The 20,000-nt window shown below is 39.0% G+C and overlaps 2 protein-coding genes across 3 annotated transcripts in view; both read right to left on the bottom strand.

The window, feature by feature from the left end:
- LOC138002666 (rap guanine nucleotide exchange factor 6-like) overlaps window positions 1–13,229 on the bottom strand; it is a 77,254-nt gene extending 64,025 nt beyond the window's left edge. The window contains exons 1-8 of one of the 2 annotated variants that reach the window (XM_068848672.1): window positions 13,097–13,229; window positions 11,927–12,491; window positions 8,542–8,612; window positions 7,170–7,226; window positions 6,032–6,115; window positions 4,307–4,385; window positions 2,663–2,794; window positions 257–392 (exon numbers count right to left, since the gene is read on the bottom strand). In XM_068848672.1, the coding sequence (XP_068704773.1) occupies window positions 257–392; window positions 2,663–2,794; window positions 4,307–4,385; window positions 6,032–6,115; window positions 7,170–7,226; window positions 8,542–8,612; window positions 11,927–12,025 (658 nt within the window). In that variant the 5' untranslated portion in view covers window positions 12,026–12,491; window positions 13,097–13,229. Of the gene's footprint in view, window positions 1–256; window positions 393–2,662; window positions 2,795–4,306; window positions 4,386–6,031; window positions 6,116–7,169; window positions 7,227–8,541; window positions 8,613–11,926; window positions 12,492–13,096 lie in introns of those variants that run through there. The other variant, XM_068848668.1, reaches the window with a different exon arrangement.
- Window positions 13,230–17,673: 4,444 nt separating this feature from the next.
- The window catches only part of LOC138002656 (potassium channel subfamily K member 9-like), a 13,560-nt gene continuing 11,233 nt past the window's right edge, over window positions 17,674–20,000 (bottom strand). The window contains exon 3 of the mRNA XM_068848661.1: window positions 17,674–19,954. Coding sequence (XP_068704762.1) covers window positions 19,628–19,954 — 327 coding nt within the window. The 3' untranslated portion in view covers window positions 17,674–19,627. The remainder of the gene's footprint in view (window positions 19,955–20,000) is intronic.

Here is a 20,000-nt window from a genome sequence, read left to right as displayed (position 1 = left end):
TTTTCTTGTAGTATTTACACATTATTTTAATGGGGAAAGAAAGGTGAGTCAAGTTCTAGCTACCAGTTGCGAACGATTTCATCATATAAAGATTCAAATACAAAAGTTGTCTACTGTTTACCCTGGGTTATCAGACGAAATGTGATTCGCCAACTGGTGACCAGTTCTGAAAATCTAGTCGCCAGCTTTCAATTTTTGGTCGCCAATTTCAAGCCCTGCTAAGACATAATTCGTTCCACAAAACTGTATCTCTCACCAATACTTTCTACCAGGCCTGTCAGATCCAACTCTAGGTTATTGCCAGAGTGTGACCCTTCCACTGATGCACTTCTTTTCAACTGTTGATCACTTCTCAAAATTATCTCCTTTACATGCTGAAGTTCCATAGGCAACTGTGAATTCAATGTGAAATGTTATTTGTACAGTGAACCTTAACCCTTTAATGCCTAAACTGGCCTAAACCAGCCAAACTTTGTATTTTACTCTAATGCCACATGATTTTACTCGTCAAAGGGGAACCCCCAGGTGTCAATGGGTTAAGAAAATTCCACAACCTTTGTCCTGGAGGCTGTTCAAAATTTTAGGCAGCTGGCTCCTATAGACATTCAGAGCATCGCAAAGTTTATGACCGAAAATACACTCTTCCAATTCCCATACAGTGTAATCAACAACAAAGGAACTTGTTTCCAGGGTTTTTTCTCTCTTGCTCCAGAGAGAGCAAAGAAGAGACGCACTGAGGATAAGAGTTGACCATCAAGAGAATACCAAAAATAACAAAAATAATGTGTTAGGAAGAGAAGGCAATAATTATTTCGTTAAGATAAAATTTTCTCTTAATTTTTGCTGTGATCATGCATGAATAACTTAATATTATTATTGGATTGTTTTTGCATTGTATGCACCAGTTGTGTGATACAGGTGTATGTCAGCATTAAGTGTAGCAGCTGTTTTCTTGAAATGTGAAGAACAAAATAGGATATTTCCATTAATGTCAATCCCTGTTGCCTGTAAAAACATCAAAGAAAGAACTGGGCTCCATTTTCATCAACAACTTGAGGCTGGTCCAAAGGGCTTTAACTTACCGTAAACGTCCATGGATAAGCCGCACTTTTTTTCACAAAATTGAAGCCATAAATCAAGGGTGCGGCTTATCCATGGATACATCTGTGTTTGGAGTTTTAAAAAAACCTGTTAGTTGTAATTAATATTCATACAACTTCTTAAGATCTCAGTAACGAAACATAAAAAAAACTGAGAGCATGTTGCTGTTGTTCATTGGCTTTTTAATGAGTGGTGGCTCAAAGGAGCCGTTTGTCTTCAAGTGTTTATCGGCGAATCTTGCTCTCCAAGAGTTCTTTCAAGCGATCGATTAATTTTCGCTGTACTCGAACAAGTAAACACCAACCTACAAGGAATCTCCATGGCATTCCTCCGCACAGCTGTTTGCAGTGACGTCTTTGGCCAGTCACTTCCACGCATATCTTTCCGCCACATGCCATGAAATACCACAAAATTCGCGAGTACTCGCAAGGCAAATGGCCAACTGTTTCGTTGTCCTTGACCAACTTCTCGGCAAATTTGTCGACTGCATTATCAAGCTCCTGTTCTGCATGAATTTTTTCGCCTATTGCGGGTTTCCAAACATCGTGGTCATGATACCCAGGCCCTGGCCCAGACTCCTCCCCACGTTTAAAGCTTGGCTACTAAGCACTTGTTCGTTTTCAACTTTATGCTGAAACCTTGATTGTTTGTCCTTGTTGGTTTATAGCAATAGAACGTTACTGGAACTTCAAACTTTATTGTACTACATTTTTTTCCAAAATGTGCACTTCTAAATTCGGGGTGCGGCTTATCTACGGATGCGGCTTATACATGGACGTTTACGGTACGTTGTATAGCTTTTTGAGTCACCTCATACAACCAAATATTAATTTTCAGACACCAAACATACAAAAAGTTCTTTCTGGATTCATAGACAATCTAAACAGTTCCACAACCACCTCCCACACCACCCCCAAGATAACACAGGTTACACAATGGTCACTGTTGCCTTGCAGACAGCCATACATGTACATTTGGTTTGAATCCGCAACCGACACACAACACCAAAAACTTTCCTACCAGGAAAATGATTATTTTTAAGCCAAAAAGATGCATAATCAACCATATAATATAGTGAGTACAGAATCAAAAGGAATTACACTCATCGACAAGATGAGCTCGAGTGCTGGTGCCTAAAAGGTGGAAAGGCCTAGAGTGCAACTGGCAGCATTGCACTGAAGGTAACCATGGCAACCATGCGAGCGCCAACCACCAGGCAGCGTCACACTGAAACGAGTTCAGTGGAATACTGACAGAAACTCATACTTACCATCAAAGGTAGGGAGGGATGGGAGAAGGAACAAATACAGTGTAGCTACTGCAGGCAATGAATGCAAATGATCCGCAAAGATCAAGCAAGCAAGAAAGCAGAGCTAATATATATGCAATCACATATATGTTATTTTTGATTTAACCTAGGTTAACTTTGCCTAAATAAAGTAATTTAGCCACATTTCATATCAAGAATTTTTTTCTAACCACGAATGGCAAATGACATTTTGCACATGTTCTGGGAAAAGATTGTATTCCAAAAAATGATAACCAACAGTTGAGACCTAACCTGTTCATCATCAGGTATTGGCCCTCCTATCCTGTAATCCTCTGTTTCCAGAGCAAGGAGACGCTCAAGATCATTCTTGGAATAGGAGTGTCGTTGAAATGGCTGGAACAAATCTGTGCTTGGAAAATCAATCTGTCAAGAAAGCAAATTTATACAATTTAAGTCACAGTTGATAAGGAGCTAAATCTTTGCAATAACGGAATTAACAAAAAACAGTAAAGACAATCAGTGATTGCATAGGAACAGTAAAAACTTTGGCTAGTTCAAATCCAGTGACACGAGAATTGGACTTGAGCCCATACAAGCTCCTGCTAGTGCACTACTCTTAACACTAACCCAATCTACCTCCCAATACCCAATACATGGTATAACGACAATCTGTGAGCCATATGTGCCTGGCACATTAACCCTTTGACACCAAAACTGGCTTAAACCGGCCAAACTTAGTATTTTACTCTGTCTAACACCAGACGCTTTTACTCGGCAACGGAGAACCCCTGGGAGTCAATGAGTTAAATCATTTTTATTAATATACTTGGATTTTCACAATGAAGTCTTTAGTTAGCTTAAAGTAATTCCCTTGAAAATGACATACTATCCAGACGTTTTTCAAACTTGGCACAATTGATATTCATACACAGGACATTAAAAAAAATGCAATAAAAAGATGGGGTCACTGTCCTTGTTTTCGCCCTGTATGCCCTTTATTCTAAGTATTTTTTACCCAATTACGCAGGAAGCGTTCAAAACTAGATCAATCGGAAATACTGTTGTTATGTAGCAAAAGCTACTGAATATTACTGAAAACTTGAACCTACTTGTTTCTCTAGGCTATAATTTTTAAGTACCAGGAAAGTGATGTCAAATTGTTCAATCTTGCAAAGAAAATTAATGTATGCAAAGTTGACTGCTACAGTCATCACCTTGCACTCAGAGTCAGTCTCCAAATGCAGTTTCATGTCATTTATATGTAAATACTACAACTACTACTATCCAACTTTTTTTCTCCTGGAAATATGTTTTCTGTGTACCTATTACGAGTAAATAAAACCATTAAAAATGGGGGGGGGGGGGGGGGGGTCACCATGCTCGTTTCTTCGCAACACGATGATAAATGGATGGCAAAGAGGCAATTTCCGCTTCAAAATGATCATTTTCTGTGAAAGGACTGGGGCGAGTTACAAAACAACACCTTCTTAAACGAGAAGAATTATCGAAGACATGCTTGCACTTAAAAGCTCTTGAACAGCAAAAGCGGCCATTCTTGCCTCTCTTCAGATGGCCGGCCTGAAACGCGGCATTCTCCGAAGTCACAATGTTATGCGCAGTATGAGATGCGCACTGCAAAACAAGGAAATCACCTTAAGGAGGGTTTAGGGTTAGGTTACCTTGGGTTCAGTAAGTCTTCACCATTTCTAGTCTTTGCTAAATCATAAATCTGTGAGCCAGCCAACCACGAGAACAAGACATGCGAGGCATTACTGTACATCAGCGTCACATTCAGAAAATCAAGTCAGTTTTAGGATTACTTTTAGCTTATAATCCATATGGTTGCAGGCTCACATTGCCTTCACTCCAATAAATACCTCAGAAACATTTTTTGCTTCAAGTAAACAACTGTATGTGATTATTGCATGTTCTTACCACAATCATTTCTGAATATTCCAACACCAGGCAATCGGTACCTCTTTTTCTATTGGTGCCCAGTGGCTGCTTGCCAAAACTACAAAAAGTGATATTCAACCATAAATAATTTTAAAAGCTAAATATTTGCTTTGACAAGTTTCAAGTTTAACAAAACTGACAAAAGTTGCAAATTCAAGCCAAACAGGCTTGAGAAAACCTAAAAGAATCCAATATCAGGTGTATTAAATACCATAACACCCGCAGATAAGCTGCACCTTTTTGCAAGAATCGTCGCAAGAAATTGGGGGTGCGGCTAATCTGCCGGAACATTTGCTGCTTCCAGTATCCAATTCTCTATCTCCAAGTCCGATCTAATGCCTGGTTACTAAGCTAAGAATGTTCCAGTCATGTTCTTGTTGTAGTGCAAAAAGTCTATGGAAAAACTGCATGTGTTGCATAAAGAAACTCCTGTCACCAAATACCCCAAAAAGATCAATCATAATATTTTGTCAAAGTTGGTAGAAACGATGTTCATTGTATTGCAGTGCTAAAATTGTGGGTTTATTTTCTGTTGCAATCCGATGTATGAACAGTGGATGAAGAAGACTTGTGAAGACTCAACTTTCGATTTCTTTTGATTTCTTTCAAAAAACTACTTTTTCCAAAATTTGAGCTGCTAAATTCAGAGTATGGCTTATCTGCAGATATACAGTACTTGTATTTCAAAAACAAACTCTTAATTTGACTGCCATTATTAAATTTGTATTGCTAGACACAAATCAGCTGATTTCTTTGTGAAATTGAAAAAATTCCCTTGGGCAGATTCAGAGCCATCTTATTAGAGCTTCCAATACATGCACTTTGTGAAGGTACAGTGTAGCTCTGGATCCACTTCAGGGAATTGTTTTAACTTTACAAAGAGTTTCCAACAAATTTGTTTTTGAAACAAAATAGACAAACTATGGGGGGTTTGTAGATCAATCTCCTGTTGCTATGGTAACTTATTATGTCATAATATTTCACACATTTTGTTAAGCAATAATAATAACTTGTTATTTCACATTGTACCATAACGTTGCTCAGTGACACAGGGTTGTAGAGTGAACCTGTCTGACTACCAATACAATTTCTTTAAAGTGTTGTAACTATAGTTTGAGCTTCCTCAAGTAAACATAAACAAAATTCTTAGGTCTACAGTAACCCTAAAGTTAAAAAACCCCTTAGCGAATTGAGAATCTATCTCATTAACTGAATTAACTTGGAAAAACAATAGACAGTCCATGGAAACTTTTGTTGAGTTGTTACTGCGATTTTCAGAATTCTGCACAATTTTACCTTCAAGCGCTAAGCTCCAAACTGCGTTTTGGCTTCCATCAATAAAATTTCCAAACATAGCCGGGAAGATCGACTCTATACCTCCAGAAAGTGAACTGGAGTGTTAACTTTGTTTAGTTCACAGTCCGAACACCATTATGATATGTTTTTAGAAATTCTTCAGTAAAAAGATTCCTACAAATTCCATCGCAAGCCATCAGCATCGAGTTCAAATGTAGGAATCACACATCAATTAATATTGTGGTTGGCATCGGAAGTTTGGATGATGGATGCCAAAAGGCAGTTTGGCCATTAGCGCTTGAAGATGAATTCCTCAGAATTATGAAAATTGCATTTAACAGTAATTAAACAACCCAATTGCTTTATTACAACTACAGACACAAGAACAATTATAACAATAAACTTCACCTGCTTCCTGGCAGATACATGCAGCCATCTAGAAAGACGCAGCCAGATAACAGAACATACCAACACTGTGCAAGATCATCAGCCCTGATTGACAAAACAAGGAGAGGAAGCTTAGATCATAGAACTGATTCAACCCCTGCAAAGGGGCACTCAGACTTTTGCTGAGGATCCATGTGTCACCATCAACAAAATCTCTTCACTTCATTCACCAGCAGTGAGTTTGTCCTGCGTCCTGTGTCTCTGACGCATAAAAATAATCCTTCTATATAGACGCAAAATAATACATGCAGTGTAGCATGCATCCTACAGGGCGCAACAAACTTTGTTTGCTCAACGTTCAACAAGAAGAATGTACTCAACAGCCTTGAGCAAGTGGAAGAATAAGAAAGACTGTCAGATTTATCAGCTGAATTATAAACCAACTTCTCAAGCCTCAGAGTCAACTTTGTAAAACTTTAAACTTTAATTAAGGTGAAGCTGTTTTATTATACTGAACATCTGAAATGTGAAAGTGATCATTTTAAATAAAATAAACCAAACTATTAGCAGTTCACTCTTCCGCTAAAATGTATGTTTCTTAAGAGCCGTGCCTACTATTGTTATTGTGCATACGTTCTGCGCATCTCAAGATACCGTAAAGATTCGTGTATAAGCCACACCTTTTTGCCTAAGTTTTGGGGCAAAAATCGCGGGTGCGCCTTATACACGAGACCAAGTGCTGCTTTCAAAGAGAGTAAACTTGCTTGTATGGGTCACAAATTGAACTGAAAACCTTCAGTAACTAAAGATTAAACATATTGCAACCTGTAGTTGATCACTGCTTTCGGTGGTTAGAATTGGTGGCTCCAAAAGGAGCTGTTTGTTTGCATCTTCAGCCCTTCTAAACCCGAATTTTGCTCGCAAGTAGTTCTTTCAAGCGTTTCATTTGCACTTTGTTTGAGCAATTAAACTATAACTGGCATGGAATCTCCATTCCTCCCCACAGCTGCTTATAATGTCATTTACGACCGCACTCTCAAGAATTTCTCACACCTTAACTTACAGTATTTGGGTTAGTACAACATTAATCTAGTAAGTTTCCTACAAGTTTAGGCTCCAAAAATAACCAGAAAGTTCTTTCCACAAATATCTGACTTACATGTAAAGTAAATGGTTGGAGTCCTCAGCTACATATCTTGCAGTTTCCGACATGGTTCTGAAATTAAAGTACCGGTAACCATTTAACGTCATTTAATATGCGAAACCATTTTGGACAGCATGAGGGGTGAACACAAACAAGAAACCAAAAAAAAAAAATTTCTTGAGCCCCACCCCCCAATCCAGAACTGAAAATGACTAGTTTCACAAAAGACTGGAAAGTCTTCATGATATCAACTACTACAACAACTACATGTACTGTATGTTCAAATGTACTAGTACTATTCAGATTTCATCAACAAACTAAATAAAAAATTATATGCTAAAACCTTATATGTCTTCTTTGGAGAAGACAGTTTGTGTTTTTTATTTCATTTCATTTATATATTGTTTAATGGTTGCCCCTTACAAACTGATCAAAGAACAGGATCAAAACATTTATAGAAACATCTTTTACTTTCAAGATTAGGTCACGGAAGGAACTAATGTTTGGAATAAAATTTAATGTCTAAAAATTATTCAAAAACATGTTAAATTAATATTACAGAATCACTTATTTATAATTTCAAATTTCTGCCTTACATGCATTTACAGGGGTTTCAATAGAAGCCAGTTACCGGCGGTATACCGCCGTCTGTTTGTCAGAAACTTGCCTCTCGACCCCAGCTACTCCACTACCATGATTCACTCTAAAACCCTTGTAAAAGACTAGAGTGACTGCCGCTTAAATTGATTAGCCCAGGCATCTACTTCAAGTGTTATTGAAACCCCTGCATTTAGCTCCATCTTGAATAAATTATTATTATTGAAACAAGTTGTAGTTAGTAGCTCTATTGTTCTGACACAAAGAGCTGTAGTTGTATAATAACAATAAGGCGACTGTAACATGCCATAATAGTTATTCAAGATAGCAGAGCTCAGGAAGTTTGAGAATAAATAAATATTATTTTATTTTATCAGGATAAACACTTTCTTTCCAAAAAAAAAGAGGGCAAACTTGATTCCATGTCCACAATAGTTCATGCAATTAAAGTTATTTTTTGCTGGAGTGGAAGAACCTTCCCTTGAAAAAAAAAATTGTTTCAAACACATGACAACACGATGTTATGCTCATCACCTTGACAGAGGAAAAATTTAAGGAATTGGCTTGCTGCTGAGTCAAGTAATGCAACTCAAAACGGTCCGCCAAAGCAGTCTTTTAGTTTTGCTATAAAATGAATCTTAAAAATTTGTTACTGTAGTCTTTTTTTAAGTAAAACATTTTCAAAATAATTTGTAAAGAAAACAATCTATGAGTTTTTTGTTATAGTAGTATTTTATGCTAAAAATACTTTGATCAGTGTTCTACTTTGCCCTGCACTTATGACACTCACCTCACAGCAGACTGGGGAAGACCAGCCATTGCTTGCATTCCACATAAATAACAAAAAATGGTCTCAACATCCTAACAAGATCATCAAAACAACAGACAACAAAAAAATGTTAACAAGAACCAGAGTGTAAGTACAACTTAAGTTATGTTCCGTAACATATATGGGAATTGAGGCTTATTTTTCGGCATGTAGAGGTCTTTCTTTGGTTGCTCTATACATGTATAGAAGAGGACCACTACCCCTAGAGGGTTGCCTATCAGTGCTCAGTGCCCAGTTGTTCAACCATACGGATAGAGCTATCCGCTGGCTAAATCACTATCCAGTGGATAAGGTAGTGATAGAAAAACCAACTGCACTATCCACTGGATAGTGATTTATCCAGTGGATAGCATTATCCACCTCTTGAACTGGAGCCAGGAAGTTAAATCTACAAATATCAAAGGGTTCTTTGAATCCATCTTTGGTAAGCCTTTTGCCCCTTGGGAGTTTCCTTAGGAGAAGAAGGGACCCCATTAGGGAGCTTACGAAACAGCGACGCCAACGACAACGACGACGCTACAAAATAATAGGTTTAGTGAGCAAAAACAATGGCTCTGCACGCTCTGCACGTGCATTTTACATTTGCGTACATTTATTTGCTGTCATGTCCTAAATGACGACGTGAAATGACCAAATTCAAGATTCTGTGGAGGACGTTAGCACATGACGATTAATTTTCAGTTCTCTCTCTACGCTTCCAACCCACTCACACCAGTTTAATTCCTCGACAGTTATTACACATTTTTAACGCAAAACGGCATGAAATAGCTTCGTAGTGATATGAATAACGCTAACTTGTATTTTTAAATTAAGTCCTCGTAGCCGTCGTCGTCCTTGTTTCGTAAGCTCCCTATTATCAACACTAGTATGTAATGACAAATTATTATGAGGTTCACGTTTGCATAACTTAACAACTGGGTCGCAAAGGGGAGGATGGGTGCAGGCCTGTAGAGAAACATCCAAGAGCTCCTGGACACTATTGATGGAGACTGTTCCCATGGCTGGCAAATCCTGTCAACCCATCCATGAACCCCCATGTGGCATGAGCAGGCACCTGTCACACTGATAAAATCATTGGAAAAGAGGAAGGGTAGGGAGGGGAAATGCTAATAACTACACCCAAACTAAAATTGCCAATGCTTGAAACAGATTCCTCAACCTGCTCAAAAATGGGATAGCTACTGTATTTACTCAATCGGTAACGTGTACCACCTTCGATTAAACACCGCAGATGGAAGGAAAAGTACCAATAAACACTGCCTCTGAATAAACGCCGCACCCAATCAGAAGAATGCGGCATTTATTGCAGGATTGTAAGAAAAAAACAAGTACTCATTAAATTTCCTGAATGTTGATGACAAGCCAGAAGATTACCATTCTATCTCAGCAAAAGAATGACACATTGGAACTTTAAACACAATTCTGTTGTCAATAATAATTATTTACAAATGATCTATACTAATTTTTGTCACTGATTTAAGAAATGATTTTGAAATAAATGCCACCCTTGAATAAACGCTGCATCGGACATGCTATAAATATAAACGCTGCCGCATTTAATCAAGTAAATAGGGTACATGGGCATTAACCCTTTGGCTCCTAAAATGGCCACATATTGATTTCACTCTGTCTAATGCGAGATTATTTTACTTGTTGTCTCTAGGGTGTGTTTGATTGACTGCATTCTGGAATAGGAATATGTGGAATAGAAGTTAGAAATCCTTCGTTTTTAGGGTGATTCACATTAAAATTTACGAACACGTGCTCAAATGCTATTTTAAACATATCTTTATCATCCTTGTTACTTTTTAATTCATCATTCCACATATTCACATTCTGGAACAGGGACAAAAGGGTTGACATGTGGGTCCATAAAGACTTTGTTTACACTATTTGTTGCAATTGCTTATGCATTCACAAATTGTTTCTGATAATAAGTAGCAAGTTGTAGACTAGAGTACATGTTTGAAAGCTCCTACAAGTACAGTTTTACAATCTAAACAGATACATTTGAAAAAAACCGCAACCTCCAAACCATTAGCACATGCTTAATAAGCCTTTGCCTGTCAAGGGCGCAAAATAATTAGTTTCATCAATGATGCAGAATAATGCAGAATCAATAATGCAAATACTCATCTTATGTGAGGAAATGTTACCTCTTAATGGAAAAACCCTCAGGAACAGAAGGCTTAAAACTGGTACTTGCAGTTGTAGTCATAGCCCAATCTCAAGGTTGCTAATGTGTTAATGAATTATGAATGATAGAGCGAGTTTCAATTGAGTGTCGTAAAACCAAAACCAAAGTAATTACTTTGGCCAATCAAAAAGGAAGGAGACAATCCAGTCAACCAATCAAAACACACACGCACGAGCCACGATTGGTTTTGGTTTCACTTCTGATTGGTTGAAAAAGTGGCGCGAGAACCTTGAACCAATCAGTGAGTGAAGTAATGCAAAACCAAAGTAATTCGTTAATTATTTTCGACACTCAATTGAAAACCGCTCTATTCTGAGCTCTGAACTTTCAATAAAATGTGGGGGAGAAGAACCTGGATCTGATGTAACCCTGATATACAATGAACTAAATATCCCACATGATAGAATCTTGGCACTTTGTTGAAACAAGGATCAACTACTGTATATCTTTATTTTGATTATTCCACATAATTCATTGCATTAAACACCCTAATTCAATAGTTGTTTCGAATTTGGCACAATCAGACCATTTGTAATCCCAATGTACATACATGTACAGATATTGACAAGCAATTACAGTTAAATAAACTAAATCAATCACCTTTTGTTTTTAAGCTCCAAAAATTTTGCTTTTTCATTGATAACCAAAACACGAACAAAATATGCTTTAAAGATGAATGTCGAAAATAACCTTAATAATTCCGTGGTTTAGTCCTTCATTGATAAACATCGACTGTGTTTACCGTGACGAATTAACAACAGGACCAAAATCTACATCGAAATGAGCATTTCTTTTAGCTTGTGAGAATGTGGTTATCAATTTAAAAATAAAATAAGTTTTACAATGCTAAAATACTACAGCTGTGAAATTCCCCAGTGATTAACAATAACCACAAATTGCTTTAAAATCAGTTCGTACCTGAAACACAATTTCCTGTCCACTTGTTGCAATATATCCACTTCATCAAGCGTTGACTTATGATCGATTTTCTTCGCCCAGAATGTTTTACTTTAAAGAAGCAAATATTAAAACTATAGCGACTACTTTGGACAATATAGTCGTCAAGTTGTTTTATTGCCCTGTAAACTTGCGACTGTAGTTCTCGTGAGGCTGACTTATGCAACATACAACGTCGACTATTTTACCTACCTCGTTTGTTCGGTGCTCGACTGGCTTTCGAAGACAGTTTATAAATTGCGAATTGTTGTTCAAATTTTCACCAAACGCCATGATCTGATGTTGGTACATTCACCCGGTAGGAAATCTTGAATGTATATAACGCTGGAACTCGATTTTTGTACGTACAAGAAACAAAGAAGCAATCTCCTTATCAGAACTTGGAGCCATACGTGAGGTGCGCAGAGATGAAATTACCGCACATAAGTTCTTGCATTCCAAAAATGTGAAGAAACTCTATCTGCAATCATTCAACTGAACAAATCGTACAAAAACAAGTTTGCGTGTTTACATTTCTTCGGGAAGAACAAAATGGCGCTTTGTAAATAAAACAGCTCAGATCAATCCGAGATCTTTCTCAAACCGCCAAACCGTCTCCAAATGATGAAAGCTCCTGTGTTGAGATCCTTATCCGTACTTTATTTCCACCCCAATCAGAAGTCAGTTCATCGAAAATAAACGAAGTCTCTCCTTGCTTCTGTTCCAGACAAGATCAGCCGCCTCGAGGACAAAATCAACACTGCATTTCTTGCATCGCCTGCAGTTTAACACAGAGAATCAAGTCACAAAGTCACTAAAGACTCTGATTTACAGTAGACTACAATTGTAGATTTCCTGAATCCTGGCGTTTAACTCACACTCGCGATAAAAAAGCTGTGATCCACATATAAATCCAAGAATAGCCAATAGTACCTCGCCGTAATTGAGGAAAATGCAAATAGTTTACTGCCGATTTTTTTAACTCTTAAACCTGGTTAAGGACCCAAACAGTACAAATATTCACAACCTCCTGTCTTCATTTTTAAACAATCTAACAAACATAAGTAAGCTTTAAGCCTTAGCTTAAATATTAAACGGGATAGCGCGAGAACAAAAATACCGAGCCGTGAACATTTAGCTTCCAGTGGCGATGCCGTCTTTCCAAATTCACGCGAAATTCACGAACGCTATGGGCTGGAAGACAACTTTGGTTCACTACGTTAATGAAATCTAGAAAATATGGCCTTTACAAGGTTCATCAAAATTATCTACCATTACACAAACCACAAAACGAATTTCCTTCATACCGCAACCACGACAGGCGTATTCAGTTTACGAAAGATTTCTTGTCTTCTCGTGTCAACGGACAAAAGATCGACTCACCTGTGCGTCATAAAGAGAAACAGAACGAATATATCTAAAATGTTGACTCCACTTGCTGAATTTCAAGTCCGTCTCGATCGCTCGCAATATGGTGGTAAGTTTTGACAAATTTGCATGCCAAATTAGCGGAAGTCAAAGTGATCAGGTGACCTGTTGCAAGAATAGACTGGTGCCTAGACTCAAGTTTACCGGAAGAAATAACTAAAATAGGTCCGCAGAAATAGAAGAATCCTTCTGTGGAGACTTCTAAACCAAAACCACGAAGTTAAACAAGACAGGAACTTAAAACAAATCAGATTAGATCTACTTACGTCGTCCTGATAATAATGAAAAAAAAAAAAAAACCAACACACAAGATAAACATTTGGCGAAGATGCTTCTCTTCATTTGGATAGGCAAGAAACTAAGAAAAGAATGTAAAGACAGAACCCAATTTTTTTAAACTCAATCATAGGATATACGTTGTATTTCGGCGTGCAAGTTTGAATCTTACTTCTTGATTTTTGAATAAAATTATGTCCTATTTGTATTTAAGGACGTTAGCGCGAAAATTTTCCAACATGATTTTTTTCTACAAATTTTACCATTGAAAGATGATGAGTTAGTGATGTCAGAAATGTAAAAAAAAAAAAAAATGGGCGTCACCGACTTCGTTTTGGAGAGAACTTGCCCGGAAGAACACTCTAAATCTGAAAAAATCCGGCTTCTTTAGCGAATAAGGCCACAGTGTCTGTAAGAAAAGTAGGGGTCACCGAACATCCAAGATCATTAAATCCAAGCAAAGCTATAGCAATGGCCATCTGCCCTATCATTGTTCATTTTAGTACTTAGCGCACGCGCTCGATGTATGACGTGCATGTGAATTTGCGTGCGCTTTAAAGATGCGCAGTAGCAATTGGCGCGAACGTCCTTAAAAAAAAAGGAGAGGATCTGCGCAGATTTTTCACAAACGTAAAAATGATAGATTGAGCAGTTGCAGGAAGAAATTTTACACTTCGTCGAATAGTATTTTAGTCATAATCCAGCATTCAAAACCTGACAGCTGTTCAAGCAAAGAGTATAGAAAAAACGTCTGCGGACGAGGACACGATCTCTGATAAATTCGCTGAGAAGAATTGAACGATGCACATCATGAAGTATTGTTTCTTGTTTCAATAGCGCACTGTACAGCAGTGGTGAAATCTTGGGTCATCCAAACTCACTGAGAAAAAAGGGAAAAAATTATTTACCAGTCCACCCTTTTTACTTAAGACTCTGGCCACAGTTTTTCCTATTCAGGCCAATCACCTGTTCCCTGCTAGCAGAGGTCTCCTTTCTTTTGCGATCGCCGGGCTTACGAGTACGCGGGAAAAGAGACCACTGCCATGGGTCGAACCTCACTATGTTGAGCATGCGCGGCGATTACTTAGCAACCGAATCCTCACGTGATACTTCATGTTGTGTGGGTTCACTTGACAACAACGTGAACAACTTTTGCTGTTGCGAGGAGAGCCTGAAGAAATATATACTTTTTTACTCCCTCTTCCTCGATCCCTTCGATTGAACTTTAAAATGGAATTGACATAACATTTATCTAACAGTAGCAAACTTGACGCGAACTGAGCTTCGCAGAGTCGTTATTGCTTTGATCATTAGCTTTCATTGGCCAAAAGGCCATTTTCGAGTTCATGTCTGCCTCCTCTTCAAAGCGAGTCTAAGTACGAAGTTTTTGTGATGGTAATAGGCTGATTTAGCAACAGAACGGTAACGTCAGTGGCGACGTCGCGCGCAGCAAAACTACCAATGAGAATTCAGAATACAGGAGAAAAGAGTGGAGTCTACTCTATTCTGAATTCTCATTGGTGTTTTTTCTGCGCGCGCCGTCGCCACTGACGTTCCCGTTCTGTTGCTAAATCAGCCTAATTAGTTCCACTTTACATCTGAATGAAAACTAATTTTCATAACAAAAGCTTCGCACTTAGACTCGCTTTGAAGAGGAGGCAGATATCAATTCGGGAATGGTCTATTAAATTAGCCTTTATTAGTCTTAATAGGTCCGCAATACGGATATAAAATAGAGTACAGCGTAAGAATGTTTCAGCAGAACTACGATACAAAAGGGCTTTCCTCAACGAACAAACATTTCAAAGTGCACGCCAGTTTTTTACTTAAGGTAGCATTTGATGCATGATTTATTTACATTTAAAACTATTTTTACACTAATCGCAATTTGTTTATTGCATTTCACTTCATTATATTTCGACTAAACCGTCAGTTTCTTTTCATTTCGTGTCATAAGCATCCTATACTGATTTGATTTACGCCTTTTACTTTTACAATATTTCTCTATTTCAGAATAAAAAACTCGGATTATTCTGCATCATTCTGGGGAACTGAAGTTCCGTCGTGCTTTTTGCTATAAAACTCGCGACTCATTCTTTTTTGACGTCTGCATATTATGTATGTAATTGGTTGGGAAAACCACAAACTGAAATGCCGTGAATACATCACAGCCAAGGAGTTCATCAAGGGGACCCTCTGTCTCCACTAATAGGACATTTGCATGATGACGCCATTTGAATACAAGTACCAAAAGCCTACAGGTTTTGCTTGTTTAATTTTATTTTTCCCCCGTTGGGAATACAAAATTGAAATACGAAAAGCAAAACAAACTGAGTTCTAGTAGTTGTAGTCAAATGACGCTATCGTAAAAGTTGCCTATTCCTTCAGAGTGAACTTATTTTTAGGAACAGGTTTTTCCCGCGAAAAGTATCATTTTCCCCTTGACGCTGAGATAGCTCTGTTTTAATTGGCTTTCACAACAGTGGGTGCGCAGAATCTCTCTAGGGAGGCGTTCTATAAACAAAACTATTCGGGAAAGGGTTGACTCCTAGGCCAAGAGAGTGTCTAATCGGCGTGGGTGGGTCGTGAGTGGTGAGTCGTGGGTCGTGTGTCGTGGGTCCGAGATCCTCCATGTATACACGTCATGTATACATACTTTTAACCCTAACCCTAACCCTAAACCTAACTCTTAGGCCGGGCAATTGCAAATTTGGACCGAGCACTGAGGGAGCTGATATATATCTTTTTTTTTTATCTTCAAACAAACACGACCCACGATCCACGACCCACCCACCCACGCGATTTAGCCTCACCCCTAGGCCAAGTATGGGAGGTATATAGGCTCGCCTTGATGAGCTCCTGTCCCCATACTTTATTCTCCTCAGTTCTTGTGGAGAAAACTAGAAATAGCCATATCTATTTCAAAAGGATAAACAAATCGTTGTAGTCTCTTAAAATGATCTCTGTTATACCTGCAAAAAGGTTAATTTTAGTAAATAACTATTTGACAATCTACCTTTTAAATACTTAATTAATTGGTGATTTACGGAAACGGGATGCTTAACATTGATATAAAAGAGGGACTTAAAAAAACCTCAGACCCCGCTTTTTCCAAAGGCCGTATAACTTTATCCAGTAAATTAGTCACTACTCAGAGCATAACTGAAATAGCAATATTTCTCGTGACGTCACCCATTATTGTTAATATGCCAACCAGAATCTGATTGGCTGTTGAAACAATGACTTTTTTTCCCGTGGTTGGCGTATTTGAATATCAAAAGAAATGTGACGTCAATGTTTGTAACCAAGAAATATCGCTATTTATTAAAAACTGAACTACGGATATCAGATTTCCAGCATTTTCATTGGCTCGCCGGACACAGGCAATCAGTTCATATACCTGTTGTACCTAATGTGGTCAAGGAACGCGTCAGTAATAAAGCGAGAATGAAAACATTTTTGCAGCTCTGAGGAAAAATGGCCAGCAAAAGCCGTTTTGGACCGGAAGTATCCGAGGCAGAAATAGATGCTTCAGTGGAAGAACTGTTGATCCAATCGTACACTCCTTAACTTAGATTTGCTTACAGTGTGCATAGCCATTGTTGCGTGAGCAGATACTGAAATCTTTGCATAGATTGAAACTGTCAGATAGTGAATTATCCACCGGATACAGTTTTCTGGCCTTTGAAAAACTGTGGCCAGGATTATTCAAAAGCTCTATCCACCGCGACTAAATCCATATTCAGAGGATAAGTGCTTTCAAAACCAATTCTTAATTTTCTCTAACGCGATCAGCGGAAAATTATTGGTCAAACAAAAGAATGCACTTACGCGAGAGAAAAGGACTGAATGGCCGCCGCTTATTTATTAACACCACCTGGCATCATCGTTTCCAGGGCTTTTCCGCTCTCGATCCCGGCGGAAAGCCCTGGGAACGAGAAACGTGCTTCATCAGTACTGGTCGGTACTGGTCGGTAAGGACAAAACGGAATCACAAATCTCAAAACACAAAAACGTTAAAGTGCCCCTTTTTCTTTGGATTTAAAAACTATGTTAACTGAACACTAAGCGACCAACGTTTTAAGCCTTGATTTCAAAAAGACACTATTTTATTTTAACTGAAACTTTCCTATTTAATGGTCCGCCATTACTAACTTTACGTTCTTGAGAGAGCTGGATCGAGGAGAAAATCACGTCAAAGGCTCACTAGTTTAAGGGCCCGTTTACATGGAAAGAGGATGATCCTAGCGCTGGGATCATCCTAGCACTAGGATCATCCGAGCGCGGTATGTTTTCAGCTTTCAGTTTACATGTGAAGGGTTGTATTTGGCCCCAGTGCTAGGATCATCCTACCGCTAGGATCATCCTATCTGAGAGGAGGGATGATCCTAGCGCTAGGAAGATCCTAGCACCATGTAAACTGCCTTCGTTCGGAAGTTCCTGGTACTAGGGACAAAAAAACAAACATGGCGGCGGCCGGGTGTTCACGGTATTCAGCTACCAAAGGTCGACAATTTCGTCTGGCGTTGCCACAGGACGATTCTAATGATTCTGATGACCGCCGACAATATTCAGGACCAGTTTTGTTTCACCACCCAAGCGAGAGACACAGTAGAAAGTAACGAGCAATCGATCGACAGCAATGTCGAAAACGCTGCGAATCGAAGGCATGCGAATTTATCCGAATACATCCGAATACATCCGAATTACGTGTTTGTTGTTCTCGCCCGCCATCTTGCTTTCATTCTCCACTTCCACCTAGACAGAAATTTCTGCATGTAAACCAAACGAAAAGTTGTTTCGCCTTCTAGGATCTTCCTAGCGCTAGGATCTTCCTACATCCATGTAAACAGCCCCTAAGAATGCAATGCATGTGTACCCCGCAGAATTAATATGCAGCACGGGCTTTCAGACTTTTAAACTCGCGTTTTGCATATATAATAAGTTGCATTCACACGCTGAAATTTTAAGGTAGTGAGCCTTTGACGTCACTTTTCCCTGGATATTGGTCTCTGAGGTCCAATCGGTCAGTTTTGAACGTGAGTAACGGCGGACCGTGAAATGGAAAACCTACGCTCAAAGTAAACGGCCTTTGGACAAAAATCAAAGCTCTATTCTAATGCAGACAGTTTGCGTTTTTTGTTGGTTAAAAAAGGTTGCCACTGATCACGTGGGAGAAAATCAAAAATAAAATTTGTTTGCAAAGATAGGTTGGTACAAGATGGTCGCTGAAAAAGATAGTGACATTTCGGTACATACTTTTTACAAGATTCTGAATTTGAACATTTTTGAAATGCTACCAGATTATCACCACTAGATTTTAACAGCGGTTCTCTTTGAATCTCTGGGCTCATCAAGGAGAGCTTTGGCTTGTACCTTTGATAGTACTTTTTGACACTTGCACTTTGGCCTTCTGCCTGCGTTGCAAGTGCTGAAAAGGAAGGGAAAGGGGCTGGAAGCCTGGGCTCTAAACGGGAGGGGACTGAAGAGAAAGAAGCATGATATGTGGAGGTGAGAGAGAAATGTGGGGTTTGGCTGCAAGAGATCTCTTTGTTTCTTTCCCAAATCCCCTCCCATCTCAAGCCCTCCTTTTATTTTACCGCTTTTCCCTCCCTTTCAATGCTCGCTACGAAGGCTTCTTGATGGCGGTGTGCACTTCCGACTTGCAGACTCTGTGGTGACGCGTTGGTAAGCAGCAAATCTCCCTCGTTGAGATGTGAAAAGTCATGCACATTCCGCAGCAATCACGTGGTACTTCCAGGTAACTAATTATTGTCTTCACATTGTGTCCGTGCTGTTTATGCTCTGTGATCGTTTAAAAGGTTCTTTCAGAACTCTTTTCGCCTGTGTGGCAGCTTCTTCCGAGATGAATCAATTTATTCTATCCTATGATGCATCATTCCATTTGTTCCTATAATTATCTCATAACGAGACTATTCCTCATCTGTCCCGTGATTCATTACACCGTGTCCCATCGCTAGTAGTTTCTGCTTTTAGAACTCCATTTTACGTTTTCCCCGTTTTCTGAACCAGCAGACTAAAAATAGCTGGTATCGGTCGTATCGTGGGCTCCTAACCTTCCAAGGCCATCAGTTGTTTTGTTGCCTTGGTTACCTCCTTCTTTTTTGTCGTTTCCATGAGGATTGCAGCACTCTGATCTCATTCAAACTTGATCTTAGATCTCCTCTCCTTCTGACTCACCTCCTTTCGTCACCTGTCTATTGGTTGCTGCGCATTTTCTTTCATTTCCATAATTTCATTTTTCAGCCTACCATTAATCCCCATCGTTTTAACCTGGCCAGGAAAGCCATTCTGAATCACTCCGCCCTTCTCAGTCTCTTCGACGGGTGGAGGTCCATCGTTATGTATGTGTTCTTCGCTTATTTGCCTACTATGTATTTTACCTGAAGATACTCTTCTTTCGATTTCGAGCGAGGCCTCTTCTCGAGGATTTAATTGTTCGTTTTCCACAAGAGCTGGAGAGGGAGCTGGGGACGAGCGAGGCGTTGGAACTGGTGTGATCTGGACTTTAACAACCTAAATGTTAAGGTAGACAACATGATTATAAGCATAACAATATTCC

Source organism: Montipora foliosa, chromosome 1 (genome assembly GCF_036669935.1).
Source record: "Montipora foliosa isolate CH-2021 chromosome 1, ASM3666993v2, whole genome shotgun sequence".
Lineage (NCBI taxonomy): Eukaryota > Metazoa > Cnidaria > Anthozoa > Scleractinia > Acroporidae > Montipora > Montipora foliosa.
The sequence above is the reverse complement of the archived record's forward strand: the minus strand, read 5'-3'. Positions and strand labels throughout refer to the sequence as shown.